Source organism: Ambystoma mexicanum, chromosome 7p (genome assembly GCF_040938575.1).
Source record: "Ambystoma mexicanum isolate Mex_15411 chromosome 7p, UKY_AmexF1_1, whole genome shotgun sequence".
In the NCBI taxonomy this organism is placed as follows: domain Eukaryota; kingdom Metazoa; phylum Chordata; class Amphibia; order Caudata; family Ambystomatidae; genus Ambystoma; species Ambystoma mexicanum.
The window spans coordinates 753,553,706-753,577,290 of record NC_090939.1 but is presented as its reverse complement, the minus strand read 5'-3'; the positions used below and the strand labels follow the sequence as shown (position 1 = coordinate 753,577,290).

The window sequence follows — 23,585 nt, the reverse complement described above, 5'->3', positions numbered from 1 at the left end:
TAAATCCAGCTGGTGACTCCCTGCTCCATTTCGCCTTAACAGCCGTTCACCTAAGCAACATGCAGTAAAGATCGAGGACGTCCTTATTAAATCTAGTCCCGATTTCTTGGCAGTTACTGAGTCTTGGCTCAATGAGACTATCCCCTCCGAAGCCACTGTAGCGGTTCCCAGCAATTCCGAATTTTTAGGGCCGACTGGAAAGCTGCCTGTGGTGGTGGGGTAGCCTTACTGTTTAAAAACCAGCTACACTGCCATTCTGTGTCACATGAGGCACCAGATGACTGTGGGTCTAATAGTAAAACTTAAAACATCAGACAATGTGTCAATAACCATAGTTGTTTTTTACAGACCATCTAGGGTACTTCCCTCTTTGAAGCACAGCTGCTGAGTCTCTTGAATAAAACCACCAATGATAATTCTCCCATTCTTGTGATGGGAGATTTCAACCATTGGGCAGAGGCACCCTTCGATAATGTCACCTCGTCCTATTTGGGTGCTCTCATTGCTACAGGGTTCTCACAGTGGGTGAATTGACTGACCCATATCGGAGGTGGGGGGGGGCATACTCTCGACTGGGTTCTTTCCTCATCTTTTGGTCTCTAATTGCGCTGTCAATCCCTGCATTTGGACTCATCACTTTTTGCTTACATTTTGCGTGAACATCCCCGTGCCCCTGGCAAGACTTGATGCCAATCCAAAACCGGTAATAGAGACTAGAAACTAGAAGTACATCACCCCTGCATAGCTGTCAGCCTTGCTTAGATCTAAGCTTGGTCTTCTGGATGAGTATAATAAGGCTGATGAAATAGCCCGACGCCTCACATACACTTTGGAGGGGGCTATTAATTTACTACCACCTATGATAAGTATGCGTGTGAAGCCAGAGACACTGAATAAGTACTGGTTCAGTAATACCATTCTTGAACTTAAGCACCAGAAGAGATCAGCTGAATGCGATTGGCGTAAAAATCCTACACCCGCCATGTTAGCCTCTTATAGACTCTTGGTTCAACAGTTTAAGGATGCTATTATTTACACAAAATCTTCTCTTTATAATACCAGGATTACGCAAGCTAAATCCAGCTCCAAGGAGTTGTTTGCCATTCTTAAGGAATTTAAAGGGAAGCCAGGCACCATGGCCGGATCCGTAAAGGATTCTGATTGGTGTCAGAAAATTCATATTTATTTCCCCGATAAAGTTGAGTCTCATCAAAGCTCCATCGAGAATATTAGGAATTTATGCAACACGGCGTGGGACCCCATGACTGATCCCACCCAACCCGGCTCTCCACCAGATTTCAATAAACCTGTATTTAAGTTCATACCTAGCACCGAGACTAATATCTCCCAGATGGTTGCTAGTATGAAACCTACTTCGTGTTGGGGGGGGGTGGTGGGAGGGATGTCTGTCTAGACTTTTTATTGGCTGTTTGGATGTCTTGAGTCCATGGGTGATGAAACTGGTCAACCTTTCATTTGCTGAGGGATTTGTACCTCCTACCCTTAGGGAGGCGTGGATTACCCCACTCCTGAAGAAAGACAACCTTGATCTGTTGTCAATTAACAACTATTGTCCTATAACCAATGTACCGTTCCTTCTTAAGATTTTGGACAAGGTTGCATATCTTCAATTTCAGAGCTTCATTGAAAAGAATATTCTTGGAGCATGTCAGCCAGGCGTTTGAGACAGACATGGCACAGACACTGCCATGCTGGATCTCAAATCAAGCATGTCTGATTTTGTTGATCGCAGTCAGCCAGCCCTCTTGATGTTTCTTGACCTGTCCGCTGCGTTTGATCTGGTGGATCATGCCTTATTGGTGGACAGGTTGGAATCCATAGTGGGCTGCTCGACTTTAGCAACACATGGGTCGCCTCTTTTCTTGGCCCTCGCAATGTCGAAGTTGCCACTGACGATGCTTGTTCCACACCAGCACCTATTACATGTGGAGTCCCGCAGGGATCGTGCATCTTGCCTTTACTGTTTTAATGTTTATATTATTCATTTCCTGAGACTTCTGAATGGCCTGGTTGCCCTTTATACCAACTATGTTGACAACACCCAGGTCGCCATGAAACTCTCGGGACAGTATTCACAGGATTCATTGGTTATCAATGCCATTAATTCTGCCAGCCAAAAAAATAGAACTGTTAATTGTGACCTCTGGCTCTAAACTCAAAACCTTGTCCTCTGAGTACAACAGCTTTAGCATCCCCAACATCACCATTCCAGTGGCTAAGAAGGTGAAGACCCTTGGAGTTATACTGGATGCAGAATTGACAATGAATCAGCATGTCTCTCAGATTCGGTCTTCTTGTGGCCTGATTAATTAACTGTTGTACCACATCCGACCGTTTGTGTCGCATAAAAATGCGTCCGTCCTGGCTTCCACCCTCGTAAACTCCAGTCTGGTCTATTACAACAGCCTCTTGAGCGACTCCTCCCAGTCTAATTTAGCTGCATTGCAGGTCATCCAGAAAAGAGCAGTTTGTGCTATCTCTGGCTTATACAAACATGCTTCTATAACAGCTTCTAGATGGGAACCGCATTGGTTGCCCGGGTAACATCGCATTACACAGAACATTCTCACGCTTACTAATAAGTGCGTGAGCAATACAGCTCCAAAGTACCTTGGGGAGCGCCTAAAGGCATATGCACCTCTTCAGTCTTAGATCCAAGGATCAATCCAGATTAGGCTGGTGAAGTCTGGTGGATCTTGTTTTGATGTGCAAGGGCTGATGGCCTGGAATGTTCTCCCTAATGCTCTTAGAACATTTGAAATGATATCCGAGTGCAAGAAGAGGTTGAAGACTCACCTCTTCAACCTCCCTCTTGACTGAGCCCTCATTATAGACTCATCTGGCTAACTTGTCCGCTATGTGGCCTTCTTTGTTCTGTGTGCGCCCTGAGGCCTTTGGGCATGTGGCGCGTTATAAAAGTTTAAATAAATAACAATTTTGTCAGTTTGCTCACGGGTTGTGCAACAAGGGCCTTGGAGGAGTTAAGGGGGTTTTGCTTCCGCTCCCTGCTGAATTTGAGATTTTGCTGTGTTTAACTCGCACCTTAACATCACATCACCCAGTTTTTTCACTGAATTGTAAGAGTTTTCTTATGCTAAATCCCCCGCCCCTATACTAAGTTTTTTTGTTTTGAAATCTTTTATGATATCATGAGTGATAACCTCTGTGAGGTCTTTGGGGTACTCAGGCTACATAACATGGGTTGTTTTGTTATTTATTAGATATTTATAAGGTGCTTATGCAAGAAGACAGTGTTTCAAACCGCCACAAGGCAAGGGAACAAGGGAGCACACAAACAATGAAAATTGACAATGAATGAATAGAAACAAACAGCGGTCCTACTAGGCCTTCTGACATTCAGAACGTGCAAGTGCAGTGAAAAGAAAAAAGGGGGATGGGAGTAAGTGCTATTAGTGTCCCCCAGGGAAGGAATTGCAGAGGTGCCTGTTGGGGAGGCAACCGGTAAGTGCATTGGTGGGGACGTTCCAAGGGAAGGGCGAGGTCTACTGCCCAACAGATAAGTGCATGGCGGAGGTAAACCACCTGACAGGCAGGTGTGGGCCCAAGGGCAGTGCAGGAAGTTTGGGGGAGAGGCTGGTGGTGATTGGGCCGGAGGCCAGGATCCTATTGGACTCTTGGGGGACCAGTCTGCCAATCTCAGTTTAAGGTGTTTGCTCTACCTGAAGTCCCCAACTTCTTGCGTTTTCTTGTGTCACTCTTCCATAATTTGGCTAGAGACACTGCACTCATCTAGGCTAGTGGCAGTCACTGATCTTATCCATTTTGGGGTTATTCTGGTGACTCCAGGGTTGCCCTGTCAGGGAAAGAACCACTGAGTTGGCCATGATCCAGTCACACAGGGCTGTACAATAGGCAGAAATGTTTCTCCCATCAAGCTCTCAGGTGGCCAGATTGGGTAGAGACAAACTTCACACTACTTGGATTATTGAAATCCCTGCCCTAGTGCAGTTGAAGGACACACTATGACCTTTGTGTCCACTTACAACACAAACTACTACTGAGAGGTTGTCAAGAACCAGCTGCAAGGACTGTGCATAGCAGAGCTCTTACCACCACCAAAAGAGTCTAGTGGGCAGATTGTATACAGGCAAACGTGACAATCGTGTTGGTAAATCAAAAAAGTGTAACTATTAAAATCTGATTGATAGAATGTTAAACTACCCTTCTCCATTATTCACCATGTGATACCACAGCTTCATTATACCCATCTATTCACTGACTTATCTGAAAGATGTACTCATTGAGCAGCCCCACTTAACTGTATAGCCCACCTCAGTGACATGTTTGCAACAGCATTAATGGGTAACAAAATATAAGTCGGGCATACACTTACTGGACCCCTTGTGTACCTCACACAGCATACTGCCCTTGTGTGTAAAAGCAGGATCGAGAGAGTTCCCCTTTCACCCTGCCTCAGTAGAACTTTCACCCCCCTTTCCCATCCCTCTTGCTCCCCATTTTACCTTAGCCTTGCTACCTCTTTTACTGCACCATTGTTCCCCCGCTTCCAGAGTTTGGCCCCTATGCCACTCTCACAAATACATTGCCGGGCATGCCATTTGGATTGGGTGATGGAGGCATCTGTGTAGGCTGACCTTTTACCTTAAGTTTACATCAGCCAAATAACTACAAGATAGAAGGTTCAAAGAATGTTTTGGGACGTTAATTAACTAGACAAAGAAAATGTTTAACAGACACAAGTGGCACAGGGGAGGAGGCTGCTGGGGGCTTGAATAATAAACAATCCCAGCAGCTTCCATAGTCTGCAGCCCGCCGTGCTCCGGAGACTTCCTGGCAGCGTCTCGAGGGCACATGCAGCACATTGCTGTTAATTTCTGAAAGAGACAGCTTACTCCCGGCCAACCCCTCAGCCCAACCTTTCCTCAATGAGCAAAAATAATTATACATATTATTTTTTTTAGCAATTTTTATTATTATTTTTCATAATAACCACAACACTCCCGGCAGTGAGGATATTACTTATTCAATTTTACACATTTGAGGCACATTTGTGTACCTGTATTTTGAAATTGTGCTACCCTTTGAGGGGTCATATATGCTCTGTGGGTTACGTATAGCTGGATCTGTTGTAATCTAGCATTCCTGTACACTTTCTTATGGTATCCTTGTGCTCTTTCCCATTGCCCGTCTAGCATGGGTTCTCCTGCATCTTCCTCCCACTCTCTTCTCAACTGAGTCTCCTCTTTCCCCACCCTGGACATTAATAGTTCATATATCTGAGATACCTCGTGCCCCCCCTCCAAGATGTCATACATTGTCTCTATGACCGAATCTGGTTGGTCTTCTAATGCTATTTCAGACCACAATGCTTTTATCTGCTTTACAAGTCTAGGGTGGGTGATATATTGCCCCTGGTGCACTCCGGTTTCCTCCATTAATGTTGTGAATTCCAGTGCCCTCCCTTCCTGCCACATATCTCCAAGTGTTGCTATGCCCACCGGTTCCCAGTGCTTACGTATCGTTTTCTGTAGTTGTTCGTCCACTCCCCTCAGTGATACCAGCAGCGCTTGTGGGGGGGAGCGAGAGGGGGGACACGGTGTGGGGTTCTCTATGACCTGGCACGCCTTATGCTATATTTTCCATCCCAGTTCTAACATTTTTGGACGCCCTTTTAGCTCTTATTTTGGCAACCATATTATTTCCTTCAGGAAAAAGGGTGCACATTCAGCCCTCAGCAGTCTCGACTCTGCCGTTGTCTCTTCAGTTAGCCACTTAGCCACATACTGTAACTGCCCTGCCAAGTGGTATATCTCAAAGTTGGCAGTTTTATTCCCCCTCTCTTGTACTCATTTTGTAGTTTCCATAACGCAACTCTGTTTCTGGTGTTATGCCAGATAAAACCACTACATATGCTGTGCAATTTACCAAAAATGCGTTTGGGTGGCAAGTATGGGATATTCACAAAGAAGTGCAATAGTCTGGGCAGGACAACCATTTTCAGCAGTGCCACCCTTCCTATCATAGCTAACGGGAGTATAGCCCAGAACTTCATGCTGTTTTCAATATTTGCCGCTGCTGTCACTATATTATATGTATGTTCTTTTTCAACCTCATGATAAATATCTATCCCCAGGTATCGGAATGTGCTGACCTCCCAAGGTATTTGTAATATCGGCAGTTTGTCTCTCGCAATACCCTTGTATCTTCCTAATGGGAACATACTCGACTTCCCGTGGTTAAGTGCAATGCCGGAGAATATTGCAAATCGTTCCATCACTTCTAGGATATATTGCAGATTTTCTTCTGGGTACTTCAGGTATAGCAGCAAGTCGTCTGCGTATAGTGATATGAGGTGTGGCCCCTCTCTAGTGCGGACCCCTAATTCTTCATATTGTTGCCTCAAGTATATCGCTAGGGGCTCTAATGCGAGAATATATAGCATCGGGGACCATGGGCAGCCTTGTCTGGTGCCCCTGCATAGTTACCATTTATCCGAGATGATCGCTCCCGTTTTAACTCTAGCCATCGGTGAGCTATACAATAGCATCACCCATCTCAAATACCCAGGCCCCATTCCATATTCCTTCAAGGCTGCCATCAGCCAAGGCCATCTCACTGAGTCGAAGGCCTTCACCACGTCAAGCGAGACTATTGCCACTTCGTTTGCATCTCTTTCTGTCTGCTCAATGACGCGGTGAAGCCGTCTGTGATTATCGGCTATACTTCTACCTGGGACATATCCTGTCTGATCATGATGTATCAATTTGTTTATAACCTGTCCAAGCCTATTTGCTAGCACTGCCGTCTGTATTTTGCTATCTTGATACAGCATGGATAGCGGTCTGTAAGAGCCGCAATCCGTGCTAGGTTTGTTTGGCTTGAGAAGCGGTATAATCGTTGCTTCCCTCAGTGATTCTGGTAATCTCCCAACTTCAAACGCTTCATTTAACATTGCGAGTAACGGGGGTGGAGAGCACCTCAGACTTATATGTTTTGTAAAACTCGCTAGGGATCCTATCTGTCCTAGGGGCTTTGCTGGTGGGCAACTGTCTGATCACTAATTCTAACTCCTCTAATGTGACGGGGGCTTCCAGCATCTCTTTCTCCTCGGCACTCAATTTCGGTAACCCAATGTCTTCTAATATCTCTTCCATCTCTTTCTCATCTCCTCCACCTGTATCTGCGTATAAGTGTTGGTAGAATTTCTGGAATCCCTTATTTACGCTCTCTTGGGTATCTAATATTTGACAATTTTCTGCCTATATCTCTCTTATCGTAGGTCTGGGCCTCTCTTGCTTGTATAGCCGTGCCAACAGTCTTCCTGGCTTATCTCCCTCGGCATGTTGCCTCTCTATGTACTTCTTGTAGCTTAGGTTGCATAGCCTCTCCCAGGGTCCTCTACACTCTTGTTGTAATTGGCTTATGGCCTTGGCGTCTGCTCAAGTGGCATCCTCTTTGTTCATCATTGCTTCTAGTTTCCTTTCTGTATTTTGCAACTCGTTTATTATGTCCCCTTAAAGCCCTTTAGATTTTGATATCACTGCCCCTCTTATCACTACCTTGAATGCCTCCCATAAGGTGCTTTCCGAGTCTACGCTTCCGGTGTTTTTCTCGAAATATTCTATTATCTCCTCCCTCGCATCCTCTCTGAGCTCTGTATCTTTTAGTGCTCCAACTCTCAGCCACATGTTGGGATCTTAGGTCTGGGGGGCCGGTATTGCCACTTCAGGAGCAGAGGTGAGTGGTCTGATAAGACCCTTGCTTTATACTCTGAGCTCGCTATCTCCCCGATAAATTCAGAATTGACAAACATATAATCTAATCTGGTGTACAGGTTTTGCGGGGCAGAGTAGTGCGAATAATGCCCATCATGTGGGTGGTGCTCTCTCCACATGTCTTCTAGCTTGAGGTCACCTAGCAGGATTTGCAGCGTTTTGGCTGCTGTTTTTTGTCTGATCTATCCATCTTGGGGTCCAGCGTGCAGTTGAAGTCTCCTCCCCAAACCACCACACCTCCCAGATACGGGCTAATTTTTCCATATAGGGCCTTAAAATAGGCCATTGTGTCTGTGTCTTGGTTCGGGGGCATACGTGTTTACAATGCACAACTCTGTTTTCCACCATCCCTCGTATCACCACCATTCTCCCGTCCGCTTCTACTGTTTGTTGCAATAATTGAAAGGGTACATGTGGCGCTATCCAGGTGATTACTCCTCTGGCATATGCCGAGTACGTTACCCCAATTAAGGTCCCTTTCCATTTTCTTTCTTTCTTTTGTAAGGTGGGTTTCCTGCAGAAGGCTATATCTATTTTTTGTCTCCTCAGATACATCAGGACCTTGTTCCTTTTCAGATAACTATTGAATCCCCTAACATTCCAGGATACTATCTTAAGGTCCCCCATCGCTTGTCTATATCTTGTCTTGCTTCTGACCAGCTGTGCCCTTCCGCCCTCTTGTTACTGCGCGTTAATATAAGCCCTTTCCCCCTCTCCCATTTCCCCAACTCAACTTCCCTCCCATTTCACCCTCCAACTCCCCCAACACCCTTCTCCACCCCCTCCCTTCAGTCCCCAACTGCTGCCCTCCCTCACCCCCCTCTAACTTCCCCAAACTGTTGCCCAGCTCCATCGCTGAATCTCAGGCTATCCCACATCTAGCCCTCCTCTCGGTATTACTGATTTTTGGTACTCTGCAGAGGGATACCTTTCTAAAGGTATCCCAGCTAAATTACCTCTAGGGGGGTTGATGGTGTGTCCTCGGGTGTCACCTCCTGCTTTTGCGCTGACAGCATGTTGTGGTAGATTCTTTGTGTTCTGAACCGATGGGCCCTGGTACAATCGACTATAATCTAGTCCAAATGTCTGCATGTCTGGCGTAAATGTGTCATGCAGCCATCAAGTATCCCCATACAATGTCTTCAAGGTTCCGATTGCATCTCTGTCTCGCTTCTTTTCTGGTCTGCCGTCCCCATCAGGCAATTCCTCGAGTCCAGCCATGTCATCACCTCTTCTGGTGTATCAAAGAATAAGTCTTAGTTTTTCAGGAGCACCTTCATTTTTGCCGGGTATAGCAGCATGTATCTGTAGCCTGCTTCCCTCATTCTCCTCTACGCTGCTACATAGTTCAGGCGTTGCCTCTGTACCATAAGGGTATAGTCCGGATATATGGTGACGGTTGCTGACGCTCTGTTGATTGATCCTCCCTTACAAAAGTATTCCAGGAGCTTCTCTCTGTCCTTGTTGTTCAATATTTTTGCAATTATCGGCTGTGGTGGAGCTCCTGGCAGCGTTTTCTTCATCAGCGTGTGCCCTGTCCTTTCTATTACAAACCCTTGACTTAGCACTCCGCCTGTTATTTCCTGCAGCAACATGCTTTCGATGTAGTTCATGAGGTCCGATCCTTCTCCTTCCGGTAGTCCCATGAAACGCACATTATTCCTGCGGGCCCGCCCTTCCGCTTCTTCAGCCCTATTTTCAGGGTTCCGCACTTGTTGCTGCAGCACATGTATATCCGTTGTGTTGGTCTAACATGAGCTTGTGTTATCTTTCACTTCCTTTTCCAGGATCCCTGTTCGTTTGGCCAGGGCACGAACGTCTTGCCGCAGTAAATTCACATCTACGCTCAGTGTCAATCTTGGTTTCTAGAGCGGTCCTTAGGTATGAGATTGCCATGTCCATTCTGCTTCCCATGGATATTTTCAATTTCGCAATAGCGTCCAGTATTTGCTGGCTGTGGTGCGCCATCTTGTCTTGTTCTCTGGTGCTTTGTTCCTTCCCATTGGCGCCTTCAGTGGCTTGTGATGTTTTGGCGTGCTCTTCGATAGTAGATTGTTTGCCCTTGCCTTGGGCATTTCAGACGCCATATTTCTTTCCTGCACTGGCTGCCTGCTAGTATCCACCCTTGGTTTCTGCTTGCACTGTCTTGTAGGGCCCTTCAGTGATCCCCTCGTATTCTGGCTGTTTCTTCCTCCCCTCTCTTCGGGTTTGTATTCTGTCTCCCCTGCGGTGTATGCCCTCCTATTCAAATGCATCCCCTGCGCTGCGTGTCGAGGTTTCTCTTTGTGCGCTTTATATGTCTGTGCTACTATTCGCTGCTCACTTTCTTCCACAGGCTTGAGCCTATGCCTTCCTAGTGTCTCTTGGGATTCTCCGGCTATTGTGCTGCTTCAGCTCCATGTTGCGTCCCATCCGCTGAGTACCTCAGCATCTCTGTTGCATGTCCGCGGCAAGCCTTTAACAGTATCTACTGTATTCATTGAGTGTTTTATTCTCATATTATATTTGCAGGTGGGAGTCTATTCTGCCTCACGCAAGCTTCATCATGTTGTTGGGGCTCTTTAAGCTTGATCGCGGCGGTGGGTGGCTTTTCGCTCCGGGGTTACAGTGCTTATTGTCTTAATGTGTATTTTGCTGTTGCTCTTAATGGAGCACCATTTTACTGCACTGTTTTATGATTTCTTGGGCTCTATGTTAGTGTCTACTTTCACTGTGCTCCGAAATGGAGCATGAATTAAATAGGTAGAGACCTGTTGCAGCATGTGGGGTCATTCCAGGGCAAAATATTGTGTTCCCCTGTTGTCCTGCTTTCAGCAGAGCCTCTCCTTGCACAGCATCTTTCCCAGATGCTTGCGTCTGTGCTTTGCCACCGACTCTTAATGCACTTTAGTTTGGCTCTTGACGTTCCGCTCCTGTCACAGTATCCTGGGCACTCGAATATAGCAGCTTTAGGGCGGTATTACATCCGCTGCTCCAGACCTGGCACGGATGTTGACACAGAGCTGGGGGCTTGGTTTCTTTTCGGGCAGAGCTACTGTGTGGATTGTATCCGTGCAGAGGGTCTTGCATCATAGTCCTGGGTTGTTACGTGTCGAGCCGAGGACGTTTGCACCGTGTTTCTCATTTGCGGTGTGCAGCGCCGTGTCTGAATTTTTTCATAGTGTCACTCGGCACAGCAGGATTTGCTTTCGGATCTTTAATGTGCCCTTTTAACTTAATTATGTCGGATTAAGTTCTGCAGTGGTCCGCCCCTCCTACTTTTCAGCTCCTACTGTTTTCCTCGTTGGGGTGATCTCAACGGTCCCCTGCCATTCTGTATGTGTGGACGGGGCGCCTTTGCTCAGGCGTTCTGGAGCGCCCCGCAGCTCGCATACCATTCATTAAGCTTCTCCTCCGAGCCCGGCGATCCACTCAAACATTGAGTCCAGGCGGGCTTGTGATTCCACCATGATCCGAGTTTAGGCTACGTTCACAGTCGCTCCCCACGCTCGACCTTCAATACTGCATCCCAGTTACCATCCGTCTTCTACTCCGTCTGCTGTTTTCCCTTTGTTCTTAGGGCAGGCGCCATTTTCTTTTCCTTCTCCACCGGCAGGACGCGATGACTGCTTATTCACTCCGGATCTTCGTGGGAGCACGATCCTGTGATGCCCTGCAAATTCCCACAGCTGTCGCTTCAGTTATGGCTCTGTTGCATTGGTTTTGGCATATGTTTCCAGCAGGATCGGTAGGAGCCTTCAGAAGACACGTCCTATATCATGGCTGCTAAGCCACACTCCCAATATATATATATTATACCTTCACAGGCCGGTCTGATTTTCTTTTTTAAAGAAAATGCATAGACTTGTGAAAACCCTCAATTTCAGGAGATGTATAAGATTTTGCTACCGGGCAATCTTGCTTTACACTAATTATACAAATTTGCTGAATGGATTTATGCCAAACAAGAGTACACTACTTTCATGCGTTCTGCCGCTCCCAAAATACATTTGTCAAAAATCTATCCAGGGCTTTAGGCTCTGCACGTGTTGAAAAATTGCAAGTGTTATCGCTGGAAAAAACTGTGCAAAAGTAACAGACCTTAATTTTTTGTCCCTGGCCAAACAATTTTGGGGGGAAAATGTCATACTAATCCATCACACCTCTTCAACTCTGGGAGGCAGTTCAAGCCGGGTGTTCTTGGTTGAATCCAAATTTATTTTTGCAAGGATTCGCTGTAGGTAATCACAGGTAGGCAGTGTTCAACTCTTTTCATTAGATGATGTTAAAACCACAGTGCAGGTTGAGTGGGGGATGGAGGGGGAGTAACCAATAGTGTTGCACCACTCATTTTGGTTGCATGGATCACCTCAGTGCAGCCCCTCTAGAGCCTGCAACTCCACAAAACTGTTTTCTTCTGTGGGAGGTTAGGGGCGCACTCTAGTTGCCAGCTCCCTCCACCGAAGGGTACAGTGTCATCTCCTCCAAGTCATTTTGTACCAGTTGCATTTCTAAGGGAGGCAATAGTTATATAAATGTCCTAATAAAATGTACAAATTCAGGTATGTGATCACCCTCACTCTCCCCTATGTCACAACTTCAAGGCCAACTCTTAAATGAGTTTCAACAAGAAAGTAGTCTTCTTTGACTCTTGGCATTGGAAACATAAAAAAAACTCTTTGAACAAACTGCCTCAAAATTAATTTGCAGTGTTTGCAGCATATGTAACAGATTCAAAACATTATAGCTTGTAGATCTGCTATGCCTTCAGTTTATGGCGGTCCATATATATATATAGAATGTGGAAGTAGAGAAACCGCTTCCAACCTTAAAGATCTTTTGCCAACTGGGCTATTTTACCTTTTCAAAGTATGTCCAAATATTCCAAGGTGTAGACTGTGCTGAATGCATATAAGTGAATGGTGTATGTTTTATGTACTAGGTATTTCTTTGCAAATGTAATTGTGATGTCTGCCTCAACATTATACTTGCCACTTAAATTATTGTTGAGTTGGCTTAACGTTTGATTGTAATGTTGAAGTCGTTTCACTGAACACCTTTACAATGAATGAAAAAGAATGGGGATTAACATTTCAGCTGTATCTCCTCACCTGATCCCAATCCTACCAAGTGTTCACTTGTGCATTGTATTTTTCTTTTAGGGTTTAATTTTAGCCTTTTTAAATCTAATCCAAAGGAGTTTTGGACAAGTACATCTACCTCAAAAGCCACGAAAGGTATTGGTGTTGAGTCGCTATGTGCTTTGATTTCGTTTTGCTGAGCAGATGCTGGCTACAGATGAGCAAACACTATGTAGATAAAAATAATCATTTTATAGCTCTTTAACATGCATGCTTGCAGCCTTTAATTGATTGTGTGCAATATTAACCAAGTATTTAGTTTGGGTATATATTCTAAAAAACAGTTAACCTGCAGTTAATATGGAATTATTTTATTTTCTTCAATACAACTTTTTCATCCATCTGATTGCCCAAAATGGAATCGGAGCAAGCAATGTTTACCGATTTAGGCCAGTGGACCATGTATACAAACCCCTAACTTCCTTTCAACCCATGTGTTGCCCCTGTGTCCTAGGTTGCCAGTTATTTTTTTTATTTTGAGCAAGTTGATGCAACCTAGATCTTTTGCCAGCCAACATTTGCACATCAGGTGCTGTTTGGCCATCTGCTGAATGTGAAGTGTCTTAGTGCTTATTCCCTAAGGTCCATCTCACCCCAGGCATATTCCCTTGAGTCACACTATGATACTTTGGTTGGACAGGTCTGGTTGGTTGATGATGGGCTTTTCGCCAGATTACTTAATCAGGCTTTCTGTTTCATGCCAGCAGCTGCTATAAAGATACTTTAAGGTCAAACTTAATCGCTAAACAATGGTCCCAGAGAGTATACAGTTGCACAAGAGGAAAAGTGAATTCCAACTCAGGCCCCTAAGTCGTCGTCGTTGACCTTGCAAAAGGAACAAAAGGAGTTGTCTAATCATTCCAAGTCAGCCTTTGGAGTCGCCTTCGTAGCTCAAGTTGTGTAATGGTACCAGACTTCCCTTCATTGCGATAGTTGTGGCTTTTTCAGCAGACCTGTTCAATTGTGTAACAAGAAGCCTTGTGTAGCAGTGCTCCTTTGGAAAACTACTTGGTGGCTTTTAAACTTCAGTGAAAGAAGTGGCCTACTAACTTCAGTTAGAGAAACTAGAACCAAAAGGTTGCAGGTATTTTCTACCCTGTGTGGTACAGATGCACCTGACTGCAGGACCCTTAATCCACAGGCTGCGGGGAAAGTCCATATAGCAGTCTTATGGCTCTCCTACTTTCATTGGGCCACATTATGTGTGGGGTGGTCAAAAAAACAAGTGTGCCGGTAAGCTTGTTTCCAGACCGCCACGCTACGAGTCTGCCTGCCAGTGCTGCTGTGCCCAGCAGGTCTGACTCTGCCGGGCGCAACGGTCACAGTAGGCAGAGTCCTCACGGAAGCACCGTCAGTGATGGTGCCAGTGCTTCCATGAACCCATTCACGTAGAGTCCCATGGGACTCCACGGGAATGGTGACTTACAAAATCCGGCGCCTGACTTCCCGCGCCGCCGGGACTTTAAATGTCCCGGTGGCACTGGGAACTCAAGCGCCAGATTCAGTGTTACAGGGTTGGTGGCAACCCGCCGGTAGCACTGGCGGGTTACCGCCAACCTCGTAACGAGGCGAATTGTCTTCCCCCTTTGAATATTTCCTCATTTTTTTTACCTTTGTTCTTTCCCATGAATAGTCCTGCCTACCCCCACTTGGATTGATTAAACCGCCCTTCCCTTGGGATTGTCTCTCCCACCCTCCTTGGATGGTCTCCCCCACCACCCTAAGATTGTCTCCATCACCACACTGCTCACCACACCCCCACTTTGGATTGTTAGTCCCCCACCCACTGCCTTAGCACTGCTCCTATTGCTTCCCACTGATTTCTTCCCCTGTAACTAACTAGTTACACAGCTCCTGGCCCCACTGTGTGCCAACACATCAAATATACTCCCACCCTTCAGCCCTCAATCCACCATGACCTGGATCTCACCCCTACTGCAACACAGAGACCTCTGTGAGAAACCTGAAGGTATTCCCACTCCTGTTCTCCATGGGTCCTCTATGCAGGTGTCCAGGGAAAGGCCAATGCTTTTGGATCCTGTCCCTGGGGGGTGGACAAGCGAGGGAGGATCACCTGGGTGGAGGGTCCTTAGGGACTAGGAGTGGGGTTTCCTTTGGAGAATATGGTATCCCTGTTCCCTAGTAACGACCAGCCCAACCCTTCCCATTCTTCATGGGTTATTGTAAGACCACTCACCCTGACTTCTTTATATATGACCACTGACAGTACTGAGATGAAGAAGAGGCAATCTAGAGTAATGAAGACTAGGTACCACTGTGGTACTGGGACAAGGAAGATGCCTGCTGAGAGTTGGAGGTCAGGCATGTCCCCTTAATGAGGTTCAGGCAGAGCTAATTGCACATTCACACCTGCAGCCTGATAAAGGGCTGCAGGTCTATAAAACGAATACCAATCAAATGGTGTTAGGAGAGCGGGTGGCGCAGGTGAGGCAGCAGCAGTGAGGCCAAGAGAAGCAGCAGGGAGTTGTTTTTGTGAAGCACGCTGACTGTTCATGGAAGTGTGGCACAGGAGCTGGCGCTCCATGGAACCGATCGAACGCTGGAAAGGGAGCCGTGCAGAGGGACTGTCCTTTATTCTGTTGTTCGCAGTGCTCATTCTCCTGGGGACAGAAGCCGACCCAGGAGTGCCTGAGGGGCAGGAGGTGAAGTCCTGTGGCGGTGAATAGAAGGCAGGGCAATCTGCGTTGCTGGAAGAACCCGTGGACGCAACCAGTGAGTTTCTGTGATAGAGGAAATCCGGTATGCAGGTGTTTGAACCTACGCAGGATTACATTGTATTGGATGGGTTGCGTGTGTGATAAAACCCGTTTTCGAAGGTCACCAAGCTGAATCATTGTCAACTTTTGAACAAGTGTTAATACTTTGTAGCGGAGCGGTCACGAGTATAAGAAAGCACGGTTTCGAAAGTCTGAGTGCTGGGCACGTTATAAAAGGCAACATACAAAGATATGAAACAACAGGATGACTTGAATGAACACTTTAACAAATATATCTTCATGATAATTGAATTCCATACCGAAGGAAACCTTAATAAATAAGTAGAACGGTTACCTATAAGTATTACAAGTGAATGAAGCTTAAATTAAAATAAAACTACCATATGTCAAACTCAGAAATGAATGAAACTTTAATCCGAGTGAAATCTATATATGCTTAACCTTCAAGTGTACAGAACTTTGAATTTAAGTGAAACTAAAATATATTGAGCTTTAAGCAGAATGGAACTTTAACACTGCAAGTGAATCCACTATATGCTGTGGTCTAGAGGTGAACTTTTTATTGAATCAAAAGGGGCATATTAAACCAATATATTTTGAAAGCGTAATTTACTGGAACTTCGAAGTTCAAATAAAAGATATTTGTACAAAGACCAATCATACAAAGAAGGTGCAAGTGGGGCGCATAACTTTAAGAAACCTGTAAATATTGTTGCAACATTAAAACTAAGTCTTGTGGAAGGGAACCCTGAGGCTTGATCCATTTATTGACTTGCGGACAGTTACAAGATACTTTGGTGTTTGTAACTGTGTTATTTGGAACTATGGGAAGGGAACCCTGAGTACTGGTTAAAACTATATCATCCTGAACTTAAAACAACCCTGAGACCTTTGTTAGAACTATTTTACAATTGGGAAAGGGAGCTGAAACGAAGCTGTGAGCTAGGCGTTGGTTTCTGACATTCTGTAGTCTTGTTTCCTTCCCTTCCCATTGTGTGTTAGTTGTGAGGGAAAGTAAAGGTTTTGAACACAGATTACGACTTTCCTCAGTTTTATTTCGGTAGGGAAATCCCACCATAGTATAGGGAGATAGGTAGGTTTTTTTCCTTCCTTACTTTTAAGTTAATAATGTTGTATTTCTAATTCAGAATCTGTTATCTGTGTCTTACTCCAAGATGCCGTCACACATCCAAACATTGAAGATTTTCAAGAAATTCCTGCTCCCTTAGTTCCTGGTCGCTGACCTCTATTTCTGCGCAGACATGTGGACGAGGTACTGATTTCTTCTTTTCTAACCAACCATCAAGTTGGCTCACAAGCTTCTCCTTGTTTATTATCGCAAACAGTACAATGGAAGGTCAACCTCAATGTCTCAGCCAACGGCACTAACTTGGTCAAAGCTTCTGCTCTCATCTTACTCTCATTTGCAAACCAGTTATAAGGGTGCAGAAAGAGACTGACACAAAGGCGGCAAGGTGGTTGGTGAATACTTCTATACTTCGTGAAAAGACAGAGAAAAGCCTATCTGTCCATATTTCTATGCAGGGTTTCCCTGTCTCAACTAAAGACAAAAAAAGATCTGCCAGGATGTCGGCTTAACTTCAATGTCCACCGCCCTGTGTCAAAATCCCTAATTCGGTCCCTCACACTTGCAACTAAAGTAGATGAGGCTAAACTGTTAGTTGCCCAGGAGAATGGCTCCCTTCTCCTGGTTTCGTAATCACAGTTCAGTTTATGAATGTTCAATAGTTAGCAAAGTTCAAGCAGTGTTCACCAGGGAAAATGACTCCCTTCCCCTGGCCAGCTTACTCTCAACACTGCAAAGTTCAAACAGTATTCACCAGGGGGAATGATTTCCTTCCCCTGGACACTCCGGTGACTTCTCTGTTCAATACCATATCAAGTTTCAAATGTTGTTTGGTCCCAGACCGTTCTCCTGTGACTCGACAGACTTGCTTCACTAACCTACCAAGTACTGGCATGAGGAAGATGACTTGTCGCTCTCTGGACTTGGGTCCTCGACCCAGGTTTCTCTTCTAGGACTCGGCCTACTTTCTTTCATTACCCTGCCAAGTACTGCCATGAGGAAGATGACTCATGGTATTCTCTTGATTAGGGTTATTGGCCCTGGTTTCTCTCATTCATCTTGTGTGTATGTCCTTGACCCTTCTCTGGTGGTCAGTGGAATCCCCCATCCACTGACACGAAGAAGAGGAACTTTCAGGTAGGTCTAACGCTCATGAGAGTCAATCTGGGTGTCCCAACTATTAGGCCAAGGGAGAGTCTTTAATGCCTGCCTCCCTTTTATCCCCAAGTCCCTTCTGGGTCTTCTGTGCCTCCCTTTACCTTCACAGGGATGTCTGTACGTCGCTGGGGCTTCCAGGGACAAGGGTTTGCCTCTCTGCTGCTTCAGGCTTTTCTCTGTCTCTGTTGTGCGGCTTCTCTGTGCGGTCAGCTTCTTGACGGTTCTCTCCACATCTACAATTGACTGCACAGTCTCCCTCTATCAGATCAGGCTTGCTGGGTTTCTCTCTGCGTCCCTAACGTCAGCGCAGTACCTCCTTGCCTAGTTCGGCTTTCTTCTGGCCTTAGGGACTGCTCCTGCAGCACCTGAGGAGAAAGGCTGCAGCCTCCTGTGTGCTTCTCCTTCTCTGGTTCCCCAAGTGGATTAAAAACTCCCAGACCTGAGTGTTTCCACAGCTGCTGCCTTTATTGGCTGGAGTCGACGGGTAACTTTGTCCCTCTTTGTTTTTTATACAATGTAGCCTGTTCCCAATCGGCTCATTATATAAGTCCTTCATCTCATGTGTTTTGTTCTTGATACGGATGCAGGGCCACCTCATACCAGTACTTGTGTGGCTAGTGATCTTCATGTTTCCTACACTGTTCCTCGTCTTAGCACTTTCAGGTTCCCTATAGTTCTCTACCTGATAATACTTAGGTTTACTCTATAGGAAGAGGTTATTTGAGGAACAAGAGGTTAGAGTGTGTGTTGATGTTACAAAGGTTGTACACTATATGATATACAAAGCCGTAGGGGGGCAGTCCCTCTCCATGAGAACCTCCCGCATTATACTACCCCGAGAGGGACTGTTGGGTAGCAGCCTCTCCTCCCTGGCCTCCTGGGAAGGGGCACCTACTTGGGGAGAAGTGACGACATCTAGCAAATCAGTTCTATTAAATGAAAAACCATGTACTCCTGCCTGCTTTTTCACTCAAAATATACAGGTACAAAAAGCTTCACATACCTCAGCATGATCAAGGGGAAAATCTTCACAATCCATTTCCTGACAACAGACACCCCTCTAGAGCCTGACAAACCATTCAGCAACCTACCCACTCAACCATCCCAAATAATGCCACTGGACCACTAACCAGATCACCGTAGATAGAGGCAGCTTTGACCTTCTTCAGAGAAGTGCCACCCCTACACCAACTTTCAAATGAAATCAACAGACCACATCAGGGTTGATAAATGCCATTTTATCGAATAGTAATGCAATAAACCACTTCAGAATTCTGGAAGCTGAAAATCCCATAATGCTTGCTGTTGCACAAACATGACTCTTAGTTACCCAACTACCTGGTCTCCTTGCCTCCAAAAGCCTAAAAAATCACACTGGGGAACATTCCTCACAAACAATGTGTGGTTCTATACAAATACATGGAAATATCCTCTTTCATCCACAAATAGTCCTTCAAAAACTTGCAAGCCAAATGCGTAATCAACTACAGCTCTGTTCAATATACTCAGTTGCTACCAGTCAGCCTGCCACTCTGCTCCCTCACTGGAATAACACTTGGAACAATTTCACAGCCATACTGACAATATCTAAAAAAACGAATTTCAGTGTGGGATTTCAATTTATGGATCAACAACCCTACCAACAAACCATTTTCCAACTTATCAAGAGTTTCACCCACAACCAATGTCACACCTTGAACAGAGTTCCACGCTGGATATTCCACTAAAAGAAATTTTCTAATCTAAGAGAATTTGAACTTCCCACCCAAACCAACTATGTGGGTGATCAGCAGGTACAGAAGACCTGCTGCTTACTCACAGATGCACTACGAAGGATTGCCACTTCCTGCTTCCACCATCGCTAACATTGGTCTCCCTCAAGAGACCCAGAGAATATACTTCGTCGTTCCCTCAGAAATAGAAAGTGCACATAACATCCTTAAAGAACAATATGGCAATCAAAGCGACCAGCAGATAGGTTAACAAGAAGCTTGCCAATTTCAAAAGTGCTGGAAGGAACTTGGAGAAAACATGTTTAAATTCCACCCAAAAACAAACAAATGAGTCTGTGGCATTGCAAGTAAGGGATACCAGAAGGTAATCTGGCTAACAGGAAAGCCCACTTCAGCAACTGGATCGCTCGATTTCCATATCATCATAACATTTCCAGCTGACCAAACCATCCTCTACTTTAAATGTAGAGAATGGTTTGGTCAACCCCCAGCTAGCAGAACGTATAATGCCAGCTTTTGGCAATGAAATTACAAATAAAGCTAGTCAGTTCTTGTAAACGTTCCTGGATCTCAAGCCCTAAGACCAGTGGTTGAAGTGGGCGGGAGCTACTTTTATTTTAAAAAGAAACCATTCCGATATTGATATTTTATTTGTATTGCTCTCGTACACAAGTGTTTCAGAGCGCGACGAGGCAAGGGAGTGGAACAAGGAGGAACAAAACAGCGATCTTACTAGGCCCAGTGACATTGAGAACGTGCAATTGCATGCGAGAGGGAAAGGGGAAAGTGCATGGGAGGGGGGAGAAGTGGAAAGTGCTGAGCAAAAGGAGTACAAATAAATATAACATGAATAAATAAATAATAAAAAGCAACAAACAGCGGTAGTGCAGCCAGAAAGTGGCAAGTGCTGGGTTTAAGGCAACAGACAGGGTGTGTCTGATAAGTGCAGACAAGAGGGGGGGGGACTTTAGGGTTACAGATACAGACCTCAGTTCAAGGGATTACCAGGAGGCAGTGGGGGTGGGTGGCAGGCTGAGCAGGTACCTGGGCCCGAAAGGTCAGAGGGTGATCAGGTGCACAATGCCGAGACAGAACAGATCAGCAGGGGAGAGGAGGAGAGAAGGCAGAAGCAAAGAGGAAGGTCTTGAGGTACTTCTGGAACGGGAGATGGTTCTCCTCCAGTTTAGAGTGTGCTGGGAGGCTGTTCCAGAGGGAGGCTCCAGCCGCAGAAAGAGATCTACCCCCAGCTTGTTCTTTGAAAAACGACTGACCATGAGGGAGTTAGAGGTGGAGGAGCAAAGAGCTTGGGAGTGAAGGTATTTAGGGAGAGACAGCAGAAGGTATTGTAGACCCAGGCCCCAGAAAGCTGTGTGGACAATGCAATGGGTCTTGAATGTAATCCTTGCAGCCACTGGGAGCCATTGGAGAGATTTCAGGGCTGGAGAGATACGATCCCAGGGCTTGAGGCCCAAGGACATGTCCCGCAGTCCTGTTCTAGATAAGTTGCAAAGGGCAGAGAGTACAAGCAGGTAGATTTAGAAAGAGGCTGTTGCAATAATCCAACTTGGGGGAAGGAGAGGAAAGGCAGAATAACTCTGAGGAGGTCCAGTAGAAAGTAGAGACATGAGAGATGTAGGCAGAGAAGGAAAGCGTGGAGTCAAAGATGACCCAGAGGTTCTTAGCCTCGCAGGTGGGGGTAGGAGGAGGGCCAACGGAGGCCGGCCAGAGAGAGAGGAAAGGGGGGTGAAGGTGTGCCGATGAGGTAGATCTCCGTCTTGCTGGCATTCAGGCAGAGATCATTGGCAGCACACCAATCCTGAATGTCAGATAGCCAATCAGAGATGAGATAAGGAGAAGAGGTGACAGAGAGAAGCCTGAAAATGAGCTGTCATCAACATAGCACTGAAAATTGGAGCAGGAAATGGCATTGCGGTGGCTGAGAGTTGCCAGGTATTGGTTGAAAAGCCAGGGTGAGAGGTCAGACCCCTGGGGAACACCGCAGGTAGAAAGGGAGATAGATGAAAGGAAGAACCCAAGTTGGACCTGGGAGGGTCGATCAGAGAGGAAAGTGGTCAGCCAGGCCACAGCCTGATCGGTGATACCCAGGTTGTCACGGAGACGGTTGAGCAGAATAGTATGGTTGACCGTGTCGAAGGCAGAAGAGAGATTGAGTAGGATGAGGATAGAGGGGATGTTAGAGTCGGTTCTATGTTCTTTAATCATTGGACAGTATTAAGACTGCCTTTTAAACGTATATAACATTTCAAAAAATGTAATCGAATTTATATTTTTGGGGCGGTTCCACCACCCTTCCCGCCCCTATTGTTAACTATTCCCGACCCCACCCCCCCAACCAGTTATCTACCCTTTTCCCCCACCCCAAAAAAACATTGTTGACATTTTTCGTAATTGTACTCACGTTTAAAAGGTAGTCGTAATACTGCCCGACGATGAAACAACCGTATACGGTTAGATTCAAGGTTGGAGAGCAGATCTTCACGGATGTTCAGGAGAGCAGTTTCTGTGCTTCTAGCAGCTCTAAAGCCAGACTGATGGCCATGGAGACAACCAACAGAATCAGAGTGAAGGTTAAGCTGCGAGATGGCTATCTTTTCCAGGAGTTTGCCCAGAAAAGGAGTGCTGGAGATTGGGCGATAGTTAGCCGGGTAAGAAGGGTCAGCTGTGAGTTTCTTGAGAAGAGGTTGCACATGAGAGTGCCTCAGAGGGGAGGCAGAGGCTCCTGAGGCAAAGGAGTGGTTGCACAAATTAGCCAGGGCAGGAGCGAGGATGTCAATGTGGTCCTTGATGGTTTTGGAAGAACAGGGAAGAACCTGTTTTGCTGAGACTTTCATAGATCGGACTCATCTAGAGAACTCATCTGGGGAGAAAATGGGAAAGGACGAGAAAGAGAGTGGGGGGGGGGGCTGTAGGAGGGCCAGAGTTCACAGAAGAGGGGGAGAGGACGAAAGGGTGGTCAGGATGTCCTGGGTTTTTGAGATGAAGTGAGAGGCAAGGACCATGCAAAGGACCTGGGTGTCGACAGGCGAGGTAGAGACTGCAGCAGGGTTGGCCAGCTCCTTGCAGATTTTAAAGAGTTCTGCAAGTTGTTAGATGCTGCAGAGACACGGGCCTCATTATAAGCTTGCCGGTCTGGTAACAACGGTACCAGTAAGCTTGCTGGTACCGTTGTCACTGGACCGGCAAACTACGAGGTCTGCTTGTGGGTGCCTTCCCGCCCACTAGGTCTGACCTGGCAGGCATACCGGCGACCGCGAACCGACCACGTCGGATGCACCGGCACCATTCACGAATGGTGCTGGTGCATCCAACCTCCCCATTCCCATTGAGCCCTGTAGGGCTCAATGGGAATGGGGAGCATTTTTTTCCGGTGCCTGGAAATTAGCAATTACTGGGTCCGGCGGGACCGGAATGTCCCGGTAATTGCCCATTCCCGAAGGCGAGAAAAAAAATGAGGCCCACAGGCTTGGATGTGGGATCTCTTCTTAGTGTGTACAGAGAGTTGGTATTGCCTTTGGAGCAGGCGATAGGCCAATTTATCAGAGGGTGAACAAGAAGCCCTCCATTTCCTCTCAGCCACCCTACACTTAGGTTTAAGTTTAGCTGGCTCAGAGTCATACCAAAAGTTGCACTTTGCTTTGGGCTTCAAACGGATCGTCTTAACAGGGGCAAGAGTATCAAGAGTTTCGGAAATGGAAGAGTAGAGCATAGACAGGGCTGTGTCAGGATGTGGGTCTGCCAGAGGTGGAGGGGGGAGAGAAGGTGGCGGCGAAAGCCTCAACTGAGACACGCTTCATGCGCCGGATGTCCGAAAAAAGGTAGGTGGCAGTGTTGGGGATGGCTTGGTCTGGGGGGTAGAGAGGGAGAGGACGGAGTGATCGCTCCAGGAGAGAGGAGTGGTCAGTGGGATTGAGAGGGAGAGGTCCGAGGACATCAAGACATCAAGTGTGTGC

General features: G+C 46.3%; 1 protein-coding gene across 2 annotated transcripts in view; it reads left to right on the top strand.

Moving 5' to 3' along the window:
* The window catches only part of LOC138526301 (E3 SUMO-protein ligase RanBP2-like), a 1,824,256-nt gene that overhangs the window by 1,272,387 nt on the left and 528,284 nt on the right, over positions 1-23,585 (top strand). The window contains exon 21 of one of the 2 annotated variants that reach the window (XM_069636876.1): positions 12,920-12,994. The exons of the other annotated variant lie outside the window; for it this stretch is intronic. Within the exon in view, the coding sequence (XP_069492977.1) occupies positions 12,920-12,994 (75 nt within the window). The remainder of the gene's footprint in view (positions 1-12,919; positions 12,995-23,585) is intronic. 2 annotated transcript variants of the gene reach the window in all.